Raw genomic sequence first — 22,601 nt, forward strand, 5'->3', positions numbered from 1 at the left:
CATGGCCACTGTTGATAATTAATGCCTAATTTATGATCTTGGTTCTTTCTATTCTGACGGTGAAAGGTTGTTGATTTTTCTGCATATACCCCATAACCTGCTCAGAATGAGTGTGCTTGGGGAGGTTATTGTATAGGCATAGAACTTGTTCTTATGTGGTAACGTCTTCCAACACTTCTGTTTATCCTTTTGTTTTTATTGCAAATGTTTGTAGCAAGCTGTAGGAAGCAGGGTGGTTGGACTTTGCAAGGGAGCCCCATTTGGAAGAGGCAGGGAAACGATACAGGCTGATACAAAGGCAGCCACATGCGTTCTCCTTCCTCTGGAGCAGCGGTTCCCAACCTGTAGGTATTGGCCCCTTTGAGGGTCGCACCTCAGCTGTCCTGCATATCAGATATTTACATCACAATTCACAACTGCAGCCAAATTACAGTTATAAAGAAGCAATGAAATAATTCTATGATTGGAGTAAGAGCGATATCAAAGGGTCACAGCATTAGGAAGGTTGAGAACCACTGCGCTAGAGTCTATAGTGATTTTGGAGGTTGGCTTTAATCCAGCCTGATGAGGAGGAGGAGGAGGAGGAAGAGGAAGAGGAAGGAGAGCAAGAGGAGGAGGAAGAAGAATATAGGTGAGCCTTTCTCCAGAGCACTTTCTATTAGCTGGACCATTCTGTTGCTGGTGCAATGGTGGGATTTGCTTTTTGTTTAATCTTTATTGGGCAAATTTCCAGAACACATTACTGCCAGCAGAAATGGAAGAATAGTGCTCACTCATATTTGGATGGTTTTCATTGTTTGTCTCTGGGTTTCTTCTTGAGGTGTGAACTCACACATCTGTCCTGTCTCTTTCCTTTCACCCCATTGGCCACAAGGTGATAACTTGTGACAGGCAGTTGTCTGCTTAGTGTTTGTGTCTCCGGAGGATCTCAGACTCCATGAGGGCTGGAGCTGACCATCTCATCTGCCTCATTCTCAATACGCAGCAGAGGCCCAGAACGTAATGTCATTAAAAACAGAGGACCAGAGAGCTGGCACAACTGGCAAAAGTGCTTGCCACGGTCTGAGTCCAGTCTCCAGAACCCAGGTTCTGTAAGCGCAGCACCTATGTCAAGATGTGAGGCATAGGCAGAAGGCTGTCCGGAAGCTCTCAGGCCAGCTAGGCTGGAGAGAAGCCAGAGAAAAGAGAGACTGCCTCAACAAGGTGGAAGGCAGGGCCAATTCCCAGAAGTTGTTCTGGCCTCTACACATGTGCCATAGCAGGGCAGAGAATATGGGCTGGAAGGTACCGAAGGAAAATGGCAGTGAAGGCACGTTTTAGTTAGGGTTTTACTGCTGTGAACAGACACCATGACCAAGGCAAGTCTTATAAAAACAACATTTAATTAGGGCTGGCTTACAGGTTCAGAGGTTCAGTTCATTATCATCAAGGTGAGAACATGGCAGCATCCAGGCAGGCATGGTGCAGGCAGAGCTGAGAGTTCTACATCTTTATCCAACGGTTGCTAGTGGAAGACTGACTTCCAGGCAACTAGGGTGAGGATCTTAAGCCCACACCCACAGTGACACACACCTACTCCAACCAAGTCACACCTATTCCAACAAGGCCAGATCTCCAAATGGTGCCACTCCCTGGCCCAAGAATATACAAACTATCACAAGGCAACTCCAGACAGTGGCTGCTGATGCTACCGCAGTCCGTATTACGAAGCCAGACAGTGTAGAAGATTTTTGGGGCAGTATGCACGACTCCATTTTATTTGTGTGGATTATAGAAGTTCCTAATTGTGTGACTGATTTCTGCTACTCGATGGATGGAGAGTTTGTAACAGGCTCCTTGGAAGGCAGCTTACTAGCTGCTTACTGTCCCCAGAGCTGAGGAGACCATGTCATGTCTTGGAGAGAATGACTCACATGATGGGCTCAGCTGATGCTTTGAACTCTTATGGTAGAGGAGCAAGGAATGTCTGCATGTTTTTTAAGGCATACCTGGCTATTTTCATGTAATCTAGGCTAGAATCAAACTCAAAGTAATGCTTCTGCCTCAGCCTCCCTCCTGTGCTACCATGCTTGGATCTCTTGTGTGTCTTAGTTAGGGTTTTATTGCTGTTAAGAGATACCATGACCAAGGCAACTCTTAAAAGGCATTTAATTGGAGCTGGGTTACACTTGCTGAGGTTTAGTCCATTATCATCATGGTGGGAAGCATGACTGCATGCACACAGACGTGGTGCTGGGGGAGCCAGGAGGAGACTGGATGTGTTTTACACGGTTGCATCAAGGGCCTGGCCACCACCTGGATGAAAATGTCACTGAAATGCAGGGAAGCCAAACAGGCAGGCCTCCTGAGTCTCTGAATCTGGCCTTGATGAGAACACTTGACACTAGGAATGTGGTTTGCCTGGGTGTCCATTTAGGGCATAAGCACAAAGCAGAGTGGAGGTGTTGACTGCTCCACCTACCCGGTACCTCGCCTTCTCTAAGTAGATCACACCAAGTACAAAAAGTGTTCACAGGCTACCAACCACGCTTAAAAAATTGGCTGTTGCTAGTTAAGTCATTTTTTTTCAGTGTTCTATTCCTTTTGTTTCATTTCCCTGATAGAGATTTTATTTTAATTTTTAGAACTCCATTCATTTTGTGTATGTGTGTATTTGTGTATGTGTGTGTGTGTGTGTGTGTGTGTGTGTGTGTGTGTACATACACACATGCCATGATATATGTGAAAATCAGAGTCAGTTCCTCCTGCCAACATTTGGGTCTTGGGATTCAAACTCTGGCCGTCAGGCTTGGCAGCAAGCACCTTTACCCACTGAGCCGTCTCCACACCCCTCACAGAGGTTAAAGCCTAGCTTTATGCACATTGCACCTCCCAGTTATTTTTTAGAATGAGTGAATTGTAACTTTATCTTAATGGCTACATAGTATCTGAGTGTACAGACCATTTGTAACTCATTTTGGCCACTTGGGTGGTTTTCAGTCCCCTTCCTCAAAGCAAAGCTGCTGTGGCCCCCTTTGCACATGTGGGGTTGTCACTGGGAGTGAGATTGTGGCCTGGCAAGAGGGGATCCTCAGCAGCCTCTCCTACTTATCAAAGGGATGGCTTAGCTCACACTGTTGGGCATGCTCTAACTCTGGCCTTCCTCTTCCTCACTGCTGGGAAGTTCTGGTCTTAGTGAGTCCTCCCAGCGAGAAACACACTTTCTCCTTTCTTCCTTTCTTCCTTTCTTCCTTTCTTCCTTTCTTTTAAAAATTTTTTATTAGATATTTTCTTTATTTCCATTTCAAATTTTATCCCCTTTTCTCATTTCCCTTCCCAAAACCCCCCTATTCCATCCCCCCTCCTCCTGTTTACTAACCCACCCACTCCCACTTCCGTCTTAGCATTTTCCTACACATGGACATCGAGCTTTCACAAGACCAAGGGCCTCTCCTTCCATTGATGTCCCACAAGGCCATCATCCTCTGCTACATATGCAGCTGAAGCCTTGAGTTCCTCCTTGTGTTTTCTTTGGTTGGTGGTTTAGTCCCTGGGAGCTCTGGGGATACTGGTTGGTTCATATTGTTGTTCCTCCTATGGGGCTGCAAACCCCTTCAGCTTCTTGGGTCCTTTCTCTAGCTCCTCCATTGGGGACCCTGTGCTCAGTCCAATGGATGACTGTGAGCATCCACTTCTGTATTTGTCAGGCACTGGCAGAGCCTTTCAGGAGACAGCTATATCAGGCTCCTGTCAGCAAGCACTTGTTAGCATCCACAATACTGTCTGAGTTTGGTAACTGTGTATGGGATGGATCCTCAGGTGGGACAGTCACTGGATGGCCTTTCCTTCAGTTTCTACTCCAAACTTTGTCTCTGTATCTCCCTTCCATGGGTATTTTGATCCCCCTTCTAAGAAGGACTGAAATATCCACACTGTGGCCTTCCTTTCTCTTGAGCATCATGTGGTCTGTGAATTGTATCTTGGGTATTCTGAGTTTCTGGCCTAATATCCACGTATCAATGAGTACATACCACAAAAAACACTTTTCGAAGATCCAATACTTACACCAAAGTATTCTACATAAAAACAGAACATTGAGACTGAAGGATGTACTTCAGTTTTCAAATTCTTTTATTATTTGTCTTTTAATGATATGTGTGTGTTTGTGTGTATCCATGTGTCTGCCACATGTGTGTGGAACCCACAGAGGCCAGAATCAGACTATGAATCTCTCTGTAGTTGTAGATACAGGCAGTTGTGAGCTACCCAACACAGGTGCTCAGAACCAAACCTGCATCCTCTGCAACAGCTCTATATGCTTGCATCCTCTGAGCTACCTCTCTAGCTCCTTGGCTGCAAAATTCTTGCTTGGCCTGCAGGACGCCTTGCATTCCACCCCAAATACCAAATAAACTGGGCCAGGTGGTGCACAGCTGTATTAGTATCTGGAAGGTAGAGGTGGGAGGTTAAAAGTTCAGGGTCAGCTTCAACTACATAGCTAGTTTGAGGGCAGCCTGGGGATGCACAAGACCCTGTCTAAGTAAGTGAACGAATGAATAAAGCATCCAGGTTGCATTCAGAGGAGCGTATGTTGTTGCTGCATATACTCTGCAACACTTGGACAGAGTTTGTAAAACAGTGCCCACAAGAGCATTTCTGGTAGTAAAAGGGTTAGTTTGAGTACAAACATTTTGGCTCAACAAATAGTAAACTGGTCAGTGTTTGAGTTTTTTAAAAGTGTTAGCTTTTGATCCTCAAGGCTCAGTACATTGCAGAAGAAAGGGTGGAAAGAATGTAAGAATGGCTGTGAACTGCTGCCCTCTGCCTATGTTGTCTTCCAATTCAGGAACCCACAGCAGTGTGACTATCTAAGAGCAAAAGACTCTCGCCAAACCAGCCAGTCCACATTCTTGCATGGCTGGAGGCCCCACCCCTAGCTGAAGAGCTATAGCTAGGTGATTGGCAGCTGCTAGGGAGAAGGAGTCTTGTTTTGGGCTGCATGTAGCTGATGGTAGGCTGCCTGTGCCCTGGTAGATGGTCCTACACCCATGGATATGCAGGCAGCACTAACTGCACTTAGTGGGATATGTGTGTGTGTGTGTGTGTGTGTGTATACCTTCATGGCATTATACATATATATATATAATTATTATATATATATAATATTATGTATATTATATATATATATATATAATGCCATGAAGGTGGGAGGGAGAAGGGGGAGGACTGGATATTGCCCTGGACCAGTAGGTCATTCCTCAGGGACAGGTTCCTAGGAGAGAGGACCAGCGGGTAAGATAAGGAAGATAGGAAAACTGGGGACAGAAGGTCTTGTACAAGCTATGCCTTTATGCCAAGGAATATTATTAAGTCAGCATCTTAAATTTTTTGCCTGGGGAAATGGCAGAGAGTTAACAGGAAACTTTTATACAATAGGACAAAGTCAGCAGGAAGCTAATCAAGTATTGTCACACAAAGGGGACACAGGGTACCTCATGCGTGCCATAGACCAGGGACAGCAGTGGCATCTCACGCATGTCACAGACCAGGGACAGCAGTGGCGTTAGGGTTGGCTTCTTAGTATCTGAAGTCACAGCTCTCCCAAGGCCAGGCCCTGGCCTTTACTATCCTTGCCATGGGAAGAGGTGGGACGTGCACCCAGCCAGTGGATTAGACCTCAAGGCAGACCCACGGCTGCAGTCATGGATGCTTGCACTTCTAGCTTTGATCTCAGGCTTAGCTGGTCAGATTTTCAAGTGGAGGGACTTGCCCACATCTTAGTACTAAAGCCAGTTTACACTGAGATGTGGCAGGCAGCACTGTCACCTCACCTCTCACCATGAGCTCCATCCAGGAAACCCGCCACAGCAAGGCTTTGTCCCTGGGCTCCGTCCAAGAGCAGTTTCTCCTTTCAGTGACACTAGCCCCACTTCAATGACAGAACTGTCCACCCCCAAATCTGCATTTGACAACTCTACCTCCTGAACAGCTCTGTTGATAAAGCTTCTCACAGAGCCTTGCCCTGTGTCCTGTATCACTTTCTGCTTCTATTTTCAGGACAGCCCCTCTTGACTGTAGCCTCTCATCCATTTCTTAGTCATTCATGAATGAAAACGTAACTAACTAACTAACTGAATGAATGAATAAATGAATGAATGAATGAATGAATGAATGAGTGAATGGAGGCCGTGACTAAGGGGTTGAGGTTTTTATTATAAACATAAGGGAGAACACTGGCAGAAGTATCTGGGAGAGTCCACACTGAACATGACCAACAGGCTGAACTGTGCCATGTGAGGAGGGATGGACAGGAGACCAAGAGACCAAAAGGGCTGACAGCCAAAATGGCTGAGGTCATATAGGGGAGAATAGCTGGGGAAAGAATAGCCTAGCCCCTGGGCTGGAGAGCCTAGGGTAGAGGGTGGGATACACCAGCCAGGATGACTCTGTACCAGGTCATCCTGAGAGAGGCTGGCTGGGCAAATAGGCAGCTCAGCCATTTCTCCCAGGTTTGACACCTAATTCTTTGTAACCCATGAAATGCAATGTGGGACCTGAGAGCCCTTAGTTGTTTAGCTGGGAGTCGAGGACTTAGGACTGCTGGAGGTCATGACCACAGAGTGAAACCAGAGGCATTTGGTGTGTTAAAGCCACGAAGAGTGGTGTGGCTTGTGAATTTGTTGTTTAACACACTAATGATGTAGAAAGTCAAGCACACATCTGCGTTTCTGACATAGCTTGTTCGTGGCATAGTCCATCTCCTCTCTGTGGGCTAATTTCCTACAGTCCGGTTGCTGCCCTGCTGGGTGCTGAGGAGCAGCCTGGCCCCCTCCTCTTGTGTATCCTGTAGTTTATACATCCACCTGCGTGGCCTCTCTTGCCTCCTTTCTTTTTGGCCAACTTTTCTTGATTATCTTTAAATCCCATTGGGGTTCAAGTTAGTTCAAGGGTTAAACCTGGTCATAAATGAATGATTTTAGGAGATCTGGAGAAGGAGCCAATAAAGGATTTCTCATCCCAGGGCTGAATTTTACATCTGCATTGTGAAGAAGAGAGCAGAGATCAGAGAGGGTTAGCGCCAGAGCATCTGCGTTTCCACACTGTGTGACCTTGCCTGGGTTGGTTAACTTCTCTGTGCTTTTGATGGAGATAGTAAAAATCATTACTTTATACCTTTCTTTAGTTTTAAGCTCTCCCAGCTCCTGGCTGAACTTAGCAGTGCCTGTGAGTAGACACTTGGTAAGCTTTGCTGGTGGGGATAGGTGGAGTTAACCGAGGTCTAAACTCCCTGACTTAGACATTGGGGTCATGACAGGGACACTTGATGGGGTTATACAGTGTTAGCAGTGTGAGACCTGGGTGTCTACCTGAAGAGGGGCCTGGAAGAGGGGCACGAAAAGGCAGGGATAGGACATGCATTTCTCAGGAGGTCATGGGGTGATGCATCTTGCTAAGTTTAGTGTGAAAGCAAAAATACAGTGGCTAATCCATTGATGGTTGGGTTAGTTTGACTAGCAGTGGCATTTAGGGTCAAGCATGTACATATATGTATACACATGTGCACACTCACGTGCAATGAGTGCCGTCTCTGGGCACAGCACCATTGCATCCAGGTCATTTCTAAAATAAGGACAATGATACAAACTTCCCAAGCCTCCGCCTTGCCTGGGCCCTGTGCAGATCTGTAGTGATGGTGAGCAGTCATGAGAGTCTGACTCTTATCAGGAGCCAGGGTGTGTGTGACCAGGTCTGGTGGCAGTGGACCTTGTGGTTCTGAGTCAAGCTCACGGGGGAGGTGCCTCATCATTTGTGTCTGCCATTGCTCAGTGGACATGAGTTTCAAGAATTGGTAATAAAGTTGAAATGGCAACTTGACTCCTGTGGATTTACCGTGCACCATCTGCTTTGACCCTTTTGGGATGTAAGATTAATTTAGGATTGTTTGTCTGTGTTGATTTCTAGTGGACTGGAAATCTGAGTTGGCCTTTAGTTGTGCTGAGGGGGTTCTGGAACTGTCGGCTGTTGTTGCACTTTGACATCACAGGGTTTGAAAAGGCAAGCAAAGTGCTTAGCAGAGGCATTGGCTGCTACCGTGGGAGCTACTGTACTCACCAGCCACACAGGGCTAGGACTGAGGACAATGGCCGGAACTGGCAGACCAGTGTGGCCCCTTAGCTCCTCCCAGATGTGTTCATCCAAAATATTACAGATAGTAATGCCCCCAAATATATGTGACATTCCAAGTTCTTTTCATAAACAAATCTCACAGTAATGTAAAGAAAGAGACTACTTCCTGCCCTCACCTTGCCTTTGTCCCCTAATGGTGGTGGACCTGCCTCTTTCAATATTTTTAAAATTATTATTATTATTATTTTTTAGTAGATGGCATGTTTTGCCTGCATATATTGTGGAACTATGTTTGTGCAGTACCCAAGGAAGCCTGAAGAGGGCATCATATCCCCTAGGAACTGGAATTACAGAAGGTTGTGAGTCACCATGTGGATGCCAGGGTTCAAACCCAGGTTCTCTGGAAGAGCAGCTAGTGCTCTTGACAGCTGAGCCATCTCTCCACCCTCTCTTGGTGGTCTGACTTAGACCCTATAGAGTGTGCTCATCAGTGATTAACACTGCTGCTGCTTGGTACAGCTTTCTATTGATGGACTAATAGCTGGCTTGTTCCCCTGGGAACCCATTTCCTCATCGTCCATTCTGAGATTCAACTGTGCTGATATGCAGAACTAGTTCCATTTCACCACTGTAAACCATGCCACTGCCCGAGAGATGCCATCATTTATACATAATGTTACCTAATTGTTGCAAGACATGCCTTGTAGTAAGGTTTTTTGAGTGTTTCAGAGCACATACTTAGACCAGTCTGAGCCAGTTTATTGTGTATTCCAAATATATAGGTATTTGGAAAATAAAGCTAGGAAGTGGGGGCTCCCAGGCTGCTTTATTCTGTAAATGCAAGTCACTGGTTTCTCAGATAGGACCTTTCATATGGCACCAGGGTATAGAACATTGTTAGCAGTGTGACTTAGTGTCCTAGCATGGGCAAGACAAGAGCAGGTCTGCCTTCTTCAGAGCCATACTGCAGGAGGTGTCGGGTGCTGAGAGAGCAGCTGGTCAGATGTGTGGAATGTTGGCAAGGAGAATACACAATCATTTCCCTTGGAATGACTGACCAGCACATCAGGGATGTGTACCGTAGTTACAAGGCACAGAGGTGCTTAAACAATGGAGTCAGAAATGGGAAATGTGAAGAGATGGGAAATATAGTAGGCAGACAGGGACAAAAACAGAACAAAGTAAAGCAAAACCAACCAACCAACCAACCAACCAACCAACCAACCAACCAACCAGCACGATGCACCACAACAACCAAAAACTAACCTCCGTGCGGTGACAGCGTGGTATAAGCCCTATTGGGTTCTTTATGCTTTTAAAACTCAGTATTTCTTTATTTCTGACCTGATAGAATTGTATGGAAATCCTCTCAAAACATCTAGCATGAAAATCATTCATTTTATTTTATCTGCTTGTATTTGAGACAATCCTAGGTGTCCTGGGTCTTGCTATGTAGACCAGGCTGGTCTCAAACCACAGAGATCCACACGTCTCTGCCTCTTGGTGCCAGAATTAAAAGTGAGTGAGTGCTACCGTGCCTGGCAAAGCCATCCATTTTACACTTGATCTTAGCCAAAAGGCCGAGAAGTGATAAGCCATCCATTTTAAAGGCTGTATTTAATGTTGTAGACATGGCAAAGTGCTCATTCACTCCCTTACAGTGGCTCGCCGTTCCTCGTGAAAATTGCTGTGCTATGAAGCAGTTGATGTCCTCATCCCTGTGGCAAAAGTCACAGCAGATGTGTGACCTGGTTGAGTGGGACCCACATTTTGCAGGGTCTCATGCAGCCCATAGTTGTCCTTGAACTCACTCACTATAGAGCTGAGGATGACCTTGAACTGACCCTCCTGGCTCCAGCTCATGAGTGCTATGATTACATGTGTGAGCTACCTCACTCGAGTTTGTGCACTGTTGGGGATGGAGCCCTGGGCTTTGTGCACACCAGGCAGGCATCTCCACTGGCCAGTTCTCCCCTTTACTGTATGCTTCCATGGTGCTTTCTGACAAGGCTTTGGTTCCTATGTCTCCACAGCTAATGACTGAGAGTGTCTTCTGATAGTGTCACTTGTAATAGTAACAAGGTCTCTTCAGTGTCTGACTGGACACAAAGGGAGAGCTTATTGCTGCCGATCTCTGTGAACACTGGGTTGTGGGAACCGTTGCTCCATGTTCTCTTGGCTATTTGGTTTTCTATATTTGGCACAAAGCTTATCTTTTACCTGGGTCATGACTAGCTTGTTCTTATTTAAATAGCGCTAATCATATGGAATAGACATCAAGCCTTTGTCATCAGTTATAAGTAAATATTTAGACCCGATATGGCGTTCATCTTTTGGCTCTGTGAGCCAGTTCACCAAAGGATGACAGCAACACATAGTTTCATCTTCAAAGATTCAGCTATTTGCTGTGCCACAGTAACCCACTTTCTGGAAGGGTCATGGTGAATTTCAGTGGACCAGTGTGGTCCACAGTTGTTGTTGCTGGATGTGTTGGGCCACCAGGCAGCTCCGGTCTTCTGGAAACGTCCCTGAACCCCATGTCTCTCTTTTCAGAAGTCGTGCCACTCTCAAAGCCGCATCCTCCTGTTGTGGGCAAGGTGACTCATCACAGCATCGAATTGTACTGGGATCTGGAACAGAAAGAGAAACGGCAAGGACCACAGGAGCAGTGGCTTCGGTTCTCCATTGAGGAGGAGGACCCCAAGATGCACAGCTACGGTGTCATTTACACGTAGGTGCAGGCATGCCTGCTTACACTTCATCTGGCTTTCCTCACGATAGAATGGTTTGGTTTCCCAGGTCACCGAGACACCCCCCCCCCCACGCTCCCCTGAAGTTATGGGCTGAACCGATGGACTCTTGGAATGAGCACTAGTGGTCAGCACAGGAACGAACCCCCTATGACTGAGAGCTTCTTTGACTCCAGAAGGATGCTAGTGTATTTGCCTATGGCAAAAATGCAGAGATGGAAAGGCAAGGTAGCAGGATGAAGTGAGCTGTGGTCCCCATCGGACTGTCCTCTGTGTGGATGCCAGGTGAAGCACCTCTAGTCCACACCAGCTGACTGCTCTAATCTCTTCTGACACGGTTGCCCCTTCTCAACTCTTTCCACTCAGAGTGGCCTCTATCTCAGCCTCCAGGCCAGGCTCGCCCCACATCAGGGCCTTGCTTGTTAGTGTCCCTAGCATTTTCTTCTGATTTATTTGGCCACCCTTCCCACCTAGATGAAGCCCCCTCCCCTATACTCCCTTCTTGCTCTAAAGGCCACAAAGCTTGCCAGTCCACCCACCCCGCCTGCAGCCTCACCTCAGCTCCCTGTTTGGGTGGGTGCCCATGAGAGTTGCGCTGGCCTGTTCTTTTTGGTGTCCCCACCAATGTTTAGGCATAATGGGAGATGGCCAAGGCTTCTGACTTGTGCAGTACTCTGACACAGTTCCTAGACCACTGCTGGCAGGCTGCAGGCCCTCGCAGTTATGGCTTTTACACAAAGTGCCACAAAGGGGAATCCTTGTCTTCATGGTAGCGTTGCCGTAACTTCCTTTGGCCGCTCAGCTCTTTGCAAAAGTCACTTCTTCCTGACACTTAGAAATACCAGAGAAAGGCAAGTGTGGTCTCGCTTAACCTTGATTGTAGGTTCTACAAGGCTTAGCACAGAAGAGCCCATAGGCCTCACCGCCCCCCACCCCCCACCCCGCAACCTTTCCCTGGTGCCCTGGGACACAGAAGACTGGCAATGATGTGGTCATAGAATGTTTAGTCAGCTACTTGTCTGTCCTTTCCTCTAGAGGCATTCTACCCAAGTGCTGATGTGGGACAGCCTGGATGGTGATGATGTGTGTCTGATCTCATGTCACACTGTCCCCTTTTCCCCTCTCCAGTGTCTTTTTTTCCCCTGCACCCCACTCTTTAATTGTTAGCTAAGCGATAATATCCTGATGTTTGAGAAGCATTTCTCTGTATTCAAATGAAAATAGTATTAACTGAAATATAGTTACCATATGAAAATAATTTTGGACCTTGAATCCCTGACTCAGTTAGGTTTCTATGACCAAAAGCAACTTGTGGAGAAAAGGTTTATTTCAGCTTACAGTTCCACACCACAGTCCATCACGGGTGGGGGCGGGGGCAGGGGTGGGGGCGGGGGTGGGGGTGGGGAGTCAGAGCAGGAACCTGAGGCAGGAACTGTTGCAGAGGTCATGGAGGAGTGCTGCTTACAGGCTTGCTCCCCATGCTTTGCTTAGCTTGGTTTCTTACACTCCAGGACCCCCTGCCCAGGACTGGCACCGCCCACAATGGGCATGGGCTCTTCCATATCAATCATTAATCAAGAAAATGCCCTATAGACTTTCCCATAGGTATATCTGGTCAAACATGTTCTCAACTGAGGTTCCCTCTTCCCAAATGACTTTAGCTTACATCAAAATTGACAAAAACAAAAACAAAAAAATTAGCCATCAAATCCCCAAGATTTTCTTTAATCATGTCACATGTTCTATTATGAAGGTGATTTCCTTCTAAACACATATATACATAATATAAAATGTATTGTGTGTGTGCATATGTGTGTGTGCATGTATATGTGCATGTGCAGGGATAGGTACCCATGGGGGCCAGAGGAGTGTGTTGAGTGCCCTGCTTTTTCATTTAGCCCCTATTCCACTGAAACAAGTTCTTTCATTAACACCCAGCTTGCCCTCTGGCAATGACCACCTGCTAAATTGACTGGACAGCAAACCCCAACTCTCCTCCTATCTCTCCCCACTCCAGTGCTGGCGTTGCAAGTGTGTGGGATCACAGCCAGCTTTCTTTCTTTTTTTAAAAAAAGATTTATTTATTTCATGTATGTGGGTATACTGTCGCTTCTTCAGATACAGCAGAAGATGGCACCAGATGCCCATTACAGGTGGTGGTGAGCCACCATATGGTTGCTGGGAATTGAACTTAGGACCTCTGGAAGAGCAGTTAGTGCTCTTTTTTTTTATTTTTTTTATTGGATATTTTCTTTATTTACATTTCAAATGTTGTCCCCTTCCCCGGTCCCCTCCCCCAAGCCCCCTGTCCTATCCCCCCTCTCCCTGCTTCTATGAGGGTGTTCCCCCAACCACCCACCCACTCCCACCCGCTGTCAGTGCTCCTAACCGCTGAGCCATCTCTCCAGGATCTGAACTCAGGCCCTGATGCTCTTTTTACCCACTGAACCATCCTTCTCATCTTTAATTATATTTAAGTATTTTTTAATGGAGGGAGAAAAAGACAGCCTTCTGCTTGTCTGACTTGGCCAGAGCATGGGGGAACTGTCCTGGCTATGTGCTTCTGCTGCTTCTTGGCCTGCCCTTTTCCTTCCTTTTTTCTTTCCTTCCTCTATTCTTTCTCCCTCTGCCTCCCCTCTCTTCTCTCTCTCTCTCTTCTGCTTCCCCTCTCCTCTCTCTCCTTCTCTCTCTCCCTCTCTCTCTCTTCTTCTTGTTCTTGTTCTTCTTGTTCTTCCTTCTTCTTCTTCTTCTTCTTCTTCTTCTTCTTCTTCTTCTTCTTCTTCTTCTTCTTCTTCCTCCTCCTCCTCCTCCTCCTCCTCCTCCTCCTCCTCCTCCTCGTTGTTGTTGTTGTTGTTGTTCTTCTTCTTCTTCTTTTTCTCCTTCTTCTCCCTCTCTCTCCTTGTTTCTTTCTTTGATACCAAGTGCCCAGGGTTCATCTAGACAGATACCAGCCACGTGCACCAGCCTCCAGCTGATACAGTGTCTGCGTCATTCAGTTGGCCCCAGAAGCCTGGCTGTGGTCTGGCCAGAGAACAGTCTGGGATAGCGGTCTGCCATCCAGAGCTGGTGGCATCATCTGCACACCCTGGCTCCAAGGGCCTTTTAGTGAAAGGTTTTATCCCTTGGAAAAGTGTGTGCATGTATCTGACCACTAGGTGGCAGGCTTGGACTGCAGCAGCCTCAACCTCATTCATCTTCCACCTCATTAGATCATTAAGGCAAATGCCTTCTTTACTAGGATGGTTATCTACTGCATGCTGGGCTGGTGGTACTGGGGCTTCCTCATGCCCTGGCAGTTTGGCTCTGGTCCATCAGCACTTTGTAGTCTGTATCACTGGAGTGATCTTTGGCTTGGGTTTCCCTTATACTTCTCAGAAGTACAGTTACCTAGTTTTGTGGGTTCCCCCTCTGCTCCCCTTCCTGAGGCCAGGGTATTCTGTTCTATTTCTGTCTGGTTCCTGTGTGTCCCACGCCCTGAACTACCCAGAATTTGCCAGTGAGATGAGTCTTTTTGCTCGTTGTCTCTTCTTTCTAACCTGAAGGTTGACTTGTTGTTTGTTTTTTTCACTCTCATTTGTCATATCATCTCAAGTGGGTCTTCTCTACATGGAAGGTGAAGGCTGCCATACAGTCTGACTCCTTAGGGTATTGTTTAATCATGTTCCACTGTGAAGGTTGTTCCCTTTTAAAGCTGTCCGTGTGTATGTGTGTGTGCACTCATGTGCATGTATGCACATATTTGTGTTGTCTGTTTCTTTGTGTGATATACATGGTGCATGTGTGTGTGTGTGCAGCTTGTCCACACCTGCTTGATTACCTCTTCTTTCTGAGCACAAACTGTCTCTGATGTAGGCACTTCCTGTCTTTTGAATATGCCTTGGCATCCTCTCTGTGTGTTTCTTGTTCTCTGTGCCCTTGTCCTGCCAGAGTAATATTCTGCATCAACTGTCTTGCTGTCTTACTGTTGCCCTTCCTTGCTGTGACAGTTGTCACCCTCTTGTGCTTTTTATTCACGTCATGTCATGTATTACTGAGTGCACATGACATTGCAAACAGTGTCCCAAAAGCCAGAAATATGGCACTGGAGTCAGATAGGAATTCCTCATGTTGAGAAAAACACCTGCTAAATGAGACATGCAAGTAAAAATGTATAGTGTGTCAGGGGTGCTAGGTCCTAAAGAAGAAAGAATGGGGCAGGTTAGGGGTCTGGGACCAGGATTAAGGGCCTGAAGCAAGTGTGGGGTACTGAAGGGGACTTTCCAGGCCAAAGCAGTGTCAAACAGGAAAGCTCATGGAGGAATGTGGAGAAGAGGTGTGAGCAGGTGGGGGTGTTGATGAGGTCGACAAGGTAGCAAGAGGTAAAGGTGTGGCTGTGACTTATCCAGAGAGCACTGGCTTTTACTAGAAAGAGGTTGGGGGGAGCAAGTGAAGTTGTTCGTCCAGAAGAGGCAGGGTCTACATGGTCTATGAGGGCCACTGTGGCTGCCTGAGATGAGGCTGTGGGAGGAGGGGCAGTAGGCAGCAGAGAGGATTAATCAGGAAGCTTGTGCCATAATTGAGGGGGGAGACAGAGGAGGAGTGTGTGAACTGTTTGGACACAGGATGCTTTTAGTGAAAGATTTAAAGCATTTGCAAGTGGATCCCGGTTCAGGCCTGTAATCCCAGGTACTTGGGAGGCCAAGACAGAGGAGGTCACTTGAGGCCAGGAGATGGGGACTAGCCTAGACAGATTTCCAAGGCTTCACCTCAAAAACCAAAGCAGAACACCTTAAAGTTTGCCAGTGTACTAGACCTCTATTAACTACAGGGTGTGAGTGAATGCCCTCAGGCAAGGGAGACTGTGTGTAGACTTGCATGTGCACACGTGCTCACACCACACCGTACCACACACTCACACACACACACACTCACAGGCATGCCCACCCATACCTTAGGGGACCAACCCTACCCAAACCATAGTGAGGACGCTCACTGAGCGATATAGTCTACCCATTCCTAAGAGTCACCTGCTCCAGTCTGAGCCATCCTTACTTTCTAGATTATAATTTTCAGCCCATGTAGTATTTCTGGACATTTATTCTGCTTGGTTTAGAGAGGTCACATTGTGGTGAGTGTATTTATGTTTCTCATGCTTGTCTGATTTTTTAAAAATTCAAACACTTTTTTTAATGCAATCAGAACCATTCTTTATTATCTTATATGGCTGTATAGCCAACTGTGTGTCTGTCTGTCTCCCAGCTGCCTGTGATGGCACTGGCTTCTGCTCCACTTTGGCAGGCGCAGCAGTCTTCTGATGGCTGGAAGCTGGCATGCAGGATGCTTCCTGGACTTTCTCTCTATCACTGCTGGCTACTGTCCAGGGGCTCCATCTTGCCATGCGGCCTCTCTATAGCAGGGAGTTAGAACTCCTCATAGTGGCTGACTCCCATTGCACCTGTGCGAAAGCTACAGGTTTCTCATCACCCAACCTCAGCATCACCCAGCTCCTCTCCTGCCACCTTCCTCCCATTCCAGGGCACAGGGTTAGACTCTTACCTGTGCCTCTGCATTGATGGATGGATGGCCTTGTTGAATGTGCACCTTTTTTGTTTGTTTGTTTGTTTGTTTGTTTGAGTGAAGAGGGATGGCTGTACAAAGTAAAGATACCAGAATGGAGCTGACTTTGCCAACAGAGGGCAGGGAACAGGGCCTGATGTTAGAGAGGTCCAATGATCAGGTTATTATTTATTTTTTTTGGCTCTGTTGGATTTTGGTGCCTGAAGTAACTTTGTGGTGGTTCAAGTTACTAATTTCTCCTGGAATCTCAATTTTGGATGAGCATCAAGGAGAAAGGGTCTTGGTAAACTTGGAGCTGGGTGATATAGCTGGACCTCACTGGGACATCTTCCCTCCCATGCCTGAATCTGATTCATCCTATGTGCACTCTGCTTGAAGGCACACGAGCCTTTCATCCTGGGGCTGGTGTCCTTTGAAACTTACATTTCATTCTGATACATCTTGTCTGTTGTAGACGTCAGAGAGACCTTCCCTGCAGGACACCATGCAACCCTCCCTTCTTCCACCCATCATTCCTCACGCAGGGGAATAAGCTCAGGAGAAAAATCAGGCTTCAGGCTCTGGATGGGATAGGGATGGGAAGGTGAAGGCTACTGTGTCACCCTGGGTCAGAGAAGCTCTGTTCTGGAGCCACCCCTCTAATGCCACACCTTGGAGAAGAGACTGCTTTTCTAGTGGGCTCTGGAGAGGAATAAATGAGGCTGAGGCCCATCTTTATTCTGCAGGCATGTGTTCAGGCAAGCTTCTATCAGCCACGATGCTGACTCCAGGCGACAGGGTCCACAGGATGTTGAATGATTTAACTCAGTCTTGAGCTCATCCAGGGCTGCCTGACCCAGCACCTTGCAAGAAACGGGCATGGGATAAGTTTGAATTGCATAGGACAGAACTTATGTGTAAATATTTACGTTGAGCACAAACATCCTTGAACAGTCAGTTTGCAAATGGTAATGTATGGCTCTGGCCTCTGCAGAAGCTCTGCTGAGGATGAGAGAAATGACAGAAGACAATGGTAAGCTTGCATGCATGGAGCCGTGGGGAAGTGTATTTGAAGGGAAGAAAGCAAGAATGAAGTGAAGCAGAGAGAAAAAGAACTGGAGATAGTGTGTCTCCTCATCAAAGATCAAGCCTTTGAGGCACAAGCCCAAATTTAGTTAGATACAGCATTGAAGCAGAGATACCCGGGATCTACTGAAAGCCCAGTAACGATGTCTGGTCGTAGAGTGAAGCTAAGAATTGAGTCAGATCAGGAGCCACATGTGATCCTGTCCCCTCTGAAGGCTTGTTGTCTTATAATGTGCACCAAAGCGGAGCCATCCCCTCAGCTTCTCTCATAGCAGAGAACTGTCACCTCCCTGCACCTTTTGGTTCCAGCATCCTCTGAGAGGGCAAGAGCAGGGCAGTAGGCTAGCCATTGTCCTGTTTTCTGGCCCTCTAGCCACTGTCCTGTTTTCTGGTTCTCATTTTCTAAGCTCCTGATTACAGAGTTCAGACATCATCCCTTGGAGCCATGGGCTCTTCACTGCTAGCCTCTAGTTAGACTTCTATCATAGAAACCTTAACTCCTGTTGCCCATCAGCATTCCTAGGTGAACTTACCTATGATGTAAGATGTTAGAGTTGTTTTGTACTGCATTGCCTGGCTTCCTAGCTAAACTGATTTGCTTCTGAGCAGCAAACCATCATTAGCTTGATTTCTTAAGGCCTGTTCCCTGCAGTATTTTGCTTGCTGTAGATATAGTAGCTATCAGTTTGTCAGCCGTATCTACCTACTTGAAGACTCTATTTGAAACTCACACGTGTGCAATAATTGTTCAAATGTGAAACTTTGTCATCTGAATATGAATTTTATGGATTAGTGTGATTATTTCTTTTGAAGAACATGTGTGTTGTCAGCTGTGCACCAAACACTGTGTTATGTGAAACTTTTTTGGGGGGAGTATAAACAAATGTTTATTTACTCTAGATAACAAACCAATAACACACTATGAGAACAATTTTACCAAAGAGCCACTTGATGAACCAATGAGATTTTTTTTTTCCTGGGAGGATGTGGGAGAGGTTAGGTATATGAGCATGAGGTCTCCAAAGGTAGTTGTGTCAAAGGTACTGACGAAAGAAAGCTGGAATCCTGAAGCTCTGAAAAACTTTTAGGCAGCTCTATAGGTCAGAGAGTGTGGAGAGCTGTGCCGAGAGCAATCGCGTGTGTGCTGCCAGCAATTGCTGTGGAGAGCCGTGCTGCGAGCAATCGCCATTATTAGATGGCGCTGGCCTCCGCTGTGCCTAACTAGTAAACAAGCCTTGTACGCAGGTGTGAGAGTGAACTCACTCCAAGTCACTCCCATTCTTGGGGTGTAATACTGGGGTGATGGGCGAGCAACGAATCAGGAGCTGTCACGCCATATCAGGCGTTGAAACGTCACGCTGTGGGCTATAAAAGCAGCGCCATTTTCCGTTTCGGGGTCTTCCTGAAGAAGTAAGCAATAAAGCTTTTGCCACGGAAGATTCCGGTTTGTTGCGTCTTTCTTGCTGGTCGAGTGGGACGCAATAAGAGAGTCTCTACTTAGGCAGCTCAGGTGGTGGGAAAGTTCCTTTTCTCTTGTATCCAGGCTGGTGGGAAAATTCCTCCCCCGGCCTTCTGAATCTTACTAGTTTTAGGAACTTGCTAAGACTTGTGAGTTGTTTGCTTTCAGAGACTCATGAGCCTTCCCCATTACTTTCTGGATGGAATGTTTAATTACAACACCACAACTGGCTAGTCCAGATGGGAAAAAGAGGTGGCATGTCACAAAGGTATGGATCTGTGACCTGTCCATTTTTCTCAAGGAATTCAATAAAGCAGGATCAGATTGATACTGATTTATTCAGTGGAAACATTTATAAGTCGATTCTACCTGTTGTTACCTGCTCTTGGGAAATGCTGCCTAGGTGACCTGGCATGTAGGCAAGGCAAAAGCTACACTGTATAAAACTGAAAACCTGCTGTACACATGAAAAGATTTTCTTTGTGAAACCCTCCCCAAGCCAAAAATTTCACTTGCATTGTCAGTGGAAGATTGTGAATACATATAAAACATTCCATCCTCAGACACAACACCAGGCAGGCATCACTGTCAGGAAATGATATAAAACTAGGAAAAGAGCAAGGTGGTCAGAGGCATCCTTGTTTGTCTCCATCTGTCCAGGGGTTATGCAACAAGGCATGTGGTTGAAGGCCTAGAACCAAGGACACTATACAAATTTCGACTGAAGGTCACCAGCCCCTCTGGAGAATATGAGTACAGCCCAGTCGTCTCGGTGGCTACGACCCGTGAGTACACTCTGCTCTATGCTTACTTCTTAGAGATATGAAAAACGCAAAGCAGTTCAGAGGTAAAAACTGACTGCTTTCTCCTAGGCCTCACTGGAAGCAGAAAGCGCTCCATTTGTGAGGTCTGTGGTAACGCCTCCTATCAGCATGGCACAAGGAAGACCAGATATGCTCTTCTGAATTGGGAGAGCTGGCTTGGTGCCGGGACTGTCCTGTCCATGGGCATTTGGCACAGGGTAGGAGCTATCTTTCTTAGGAAGTGGGCCAGCAGGGATGGGCTGAGTGTTGTCTTCTCATGTGTGTCGACTGTACACGGCTTCCATGCATGTGTGTGTCCTGTCTGCCACATACTTCTGGTTCCTTGGGTACTGAAACTGAAGAAAAACATGATCAATATTTTCCCAGCTCCAGGGAGGCAGTCCTCCACAGAGGTGGTCAGGGAGGGTAGCCACACTGCCTCTGACCACCTGTGTTCTGTGGCCTGCCATCATGCCCTCCACGTGACTGAAAATGATTCAGATTTTGAGCTCCCCTGTTGGTCCTTTGGTTACAATGAAGACAAGAGGAGCCCGGCTCTGGATGAACAGACCGGGAGGGGAGTTAGTTAAAGTGGGGGTGGTAGGGGGGATGGGGGAGCTTCACCTGTGTTTCTCACTGGACTACCCAGACTCCTTGTCAGCCCACCGCACATGCTCCACAGGCACAGTTGACTCAGGGCTGGTTCTTGTGCAGGTTTCTCCTTCCCCTGCACAGGCTCCTCCCATTTTGAGGCAGGCCCAGCACTTCATCCATTCTGCTTTACATATTTGCTCTTCCTTTTACCCCCACCTACATTGTAGGCTCCCAGATGGAGGGGTGTGGGTCAGCTATCTCTCCTGGCAGGACTGGTGCGTAGATGATTGAGATTCAGTGGTAGAAGTGGGAGCAGGAAAAGAGATGCACTTCGTTAGGGCAGGCTCCCTCTCCTGTCTTGGGTGGGGACAGATGCATCTCTCACCAACTGGATGAGTCCACCCAAGGCCAGCTGGAGAGGTGCACACAGCTGGTTCTGCAATCAGCTTTGATGGACTCCAAGAGACCTACTATCCGCTGAGTCACACACCTAAGCCAGAGTTCACAGAGAGGGTAGAGGCCAGGCTGACCTTGCAGATCAGCTGACAAGGAACGTGCCTGTGGCTAAGTGTGCTTCTTCTTACCCAGCTGACTTCAGAGAAGCAGCTGCAGACATCTGGCCTAGGAATTTGCCATGATAGTTCTATGGTTTTTGTAGGTAATTAGACCTCTCAGAGGAGAGGAACATGCTGGTGGTGATTGTGCACTCACATGTGCGTGTGTTGGTGTGTATATGTGTGGTGTGGTGTGTGTGTGTGTATGTTATGTGGTGTGTATATGTGTGTATATATGTATGTGCATATATATATATATATATATATACATACATACATATATATATATATATATATATATATATATATATATATATATATATGCAAACAATGCACCTGACTGCTTCTCTGCCAGCCCCATGGACTACGCACCGTGGAGGGATTGGTATCCTCTTTGCCCCATGGGCTATGCTCCGTGGAGGGATTGGTGTCATCTTTGTTGGAGGCAAACAACTGCTGATAGACTGCTGTTCCCTTATTCTATCTTGCTCAGTGTAGACTCTCTTAAGGAGGCAGAGATGCTAAGCAGAGAATTGAGAATGCTCACATTATACAGAGCAAGCAAAAATGCTTCTGTGGGCTGATGATTTGCATTCAGTTTGAGAGTGTTTTAATGAATCACAAAAGCCTGCGCTTTGTTTGAATAAAGGATGCTCAGCCTTTTTTTTTTCCCCTTCCCAGGTAATGTACACGAGGCTCTTGTTTAAATGAAGCATGCAATTTTAATCAGTCAGACCCTTAAAAAGAAAGAAAAACAGCTGCTACTTGTTAATTGGCAAATATCTTCTCCAATGAGTCCCTGATTTATTCACTGCTTTTAATAAAGACCCAAATTCCACCAAGGAAGGTGTTATCCAGTGTCATACTCATGTGCTTATCTGCAGCTAAGTGACCCCAAAGTAGAGTAAGACGGCTTCTCAAAGTCCACCCTACCCATCCCCCAAGGGGTGCCCACTGAGTGCACTGCATCTAACTCAGATGGACACCCCTAGAGCATCCTCAATATGATGCTTGCAGTCACACCACTCAGAGGAATCCAGACTTACCAAGGCCAATGCTAGCCTGTTTTACATTCAGTCACACATATTGAGGCCATTCTCCTGGCCAGGCCTGCAGAGTCTTGAAAAGCTCTTGGCTAGAGGAGTGGAGTATGTTGCTCACCCTGGAATTTCCTCTTTGATCTCCATGACTCCTGCCTGTGGAGGAAGTAGAAGTGGCAGGCAAAGGCCTTTTTATTCTGTCCTATATTTGTGAAATTCTAGCTCACAGGTTTTATTTTTAAAACTATTATTATTATTACTATTACTATTATTATTACTTGTGTGTGTATGTGTGTGTGTGTATATGTGTATGTATGTATGTGTGTATATGTGTGTGTGTATGTGTATATGTGTATATGTGTGTGTGTATGTGTGTATGTGTGTATGTGTGTGTGTGTATGTGTGTATGTGTATGTGTGTGTGTGTATGTGTGTGTGTGTATGTGTATGTATGTGTGTGTGTATGTGTGTGTGTATGTGTGAGTGTGTGTGTATGTGTGTGTGTGTGTGTGTGTATGTATGTGTGTGTGTGTGTGTGTGTGTGTGTGTGTGTGTGTGTGATAGCATGCATGTAGAGGTTAGAAGACAGCTTTATGGAGTTGATTCTCTTTGTCCACCTTCAGGTGGAATTTGGGATGGCATTCAGGTTTCCATGCTTAGGTAGCAAGTGTCTTT

At 46.6% G+C, this 22,601-nt stretch overlaps 1 protein-coding gene across 2 annotated transcripts in view; it reads left to right on the forward strand.

The window, feature by feature from the left end:
* Fank1 (fibronectin type 3 and ankyrin repeat domains 1) overlaps positions 1–22,601 on the forward strand; it is a 104,701-nt gene that overhangs the window by 65,671 nt on the left and 16,429 nt on the right. For both annotated transcript variants that reach the window (XM_006508120.3, NM_025850.2), the window contains exons 2-3: positions 10,660–10,837; positions 19,597–19,721. In XM_006508120.3, coding sequence (XP_006508183.1) covers positions 10,660–10,837; positions 19,597–19,721 — 303 coding nt within the window. The remainder of the gene's footprint in view (positions 1–10,659; positions 10,838–19,596; positions 19,722–22,601) is intronic.

The sequence above is a fragment of the Mus musculus genome, chromosome 7 (assembly GCF_000001635.26).
Source record: "Mus musculus strain C57BL/6J chromosome 7, GRCm38.p6 C57BL/6J".
NCBI lineage: Eukaryota > Metazoa > Chordata > Mammalia > Rodentia > Muridae > Mus > Mus musculus.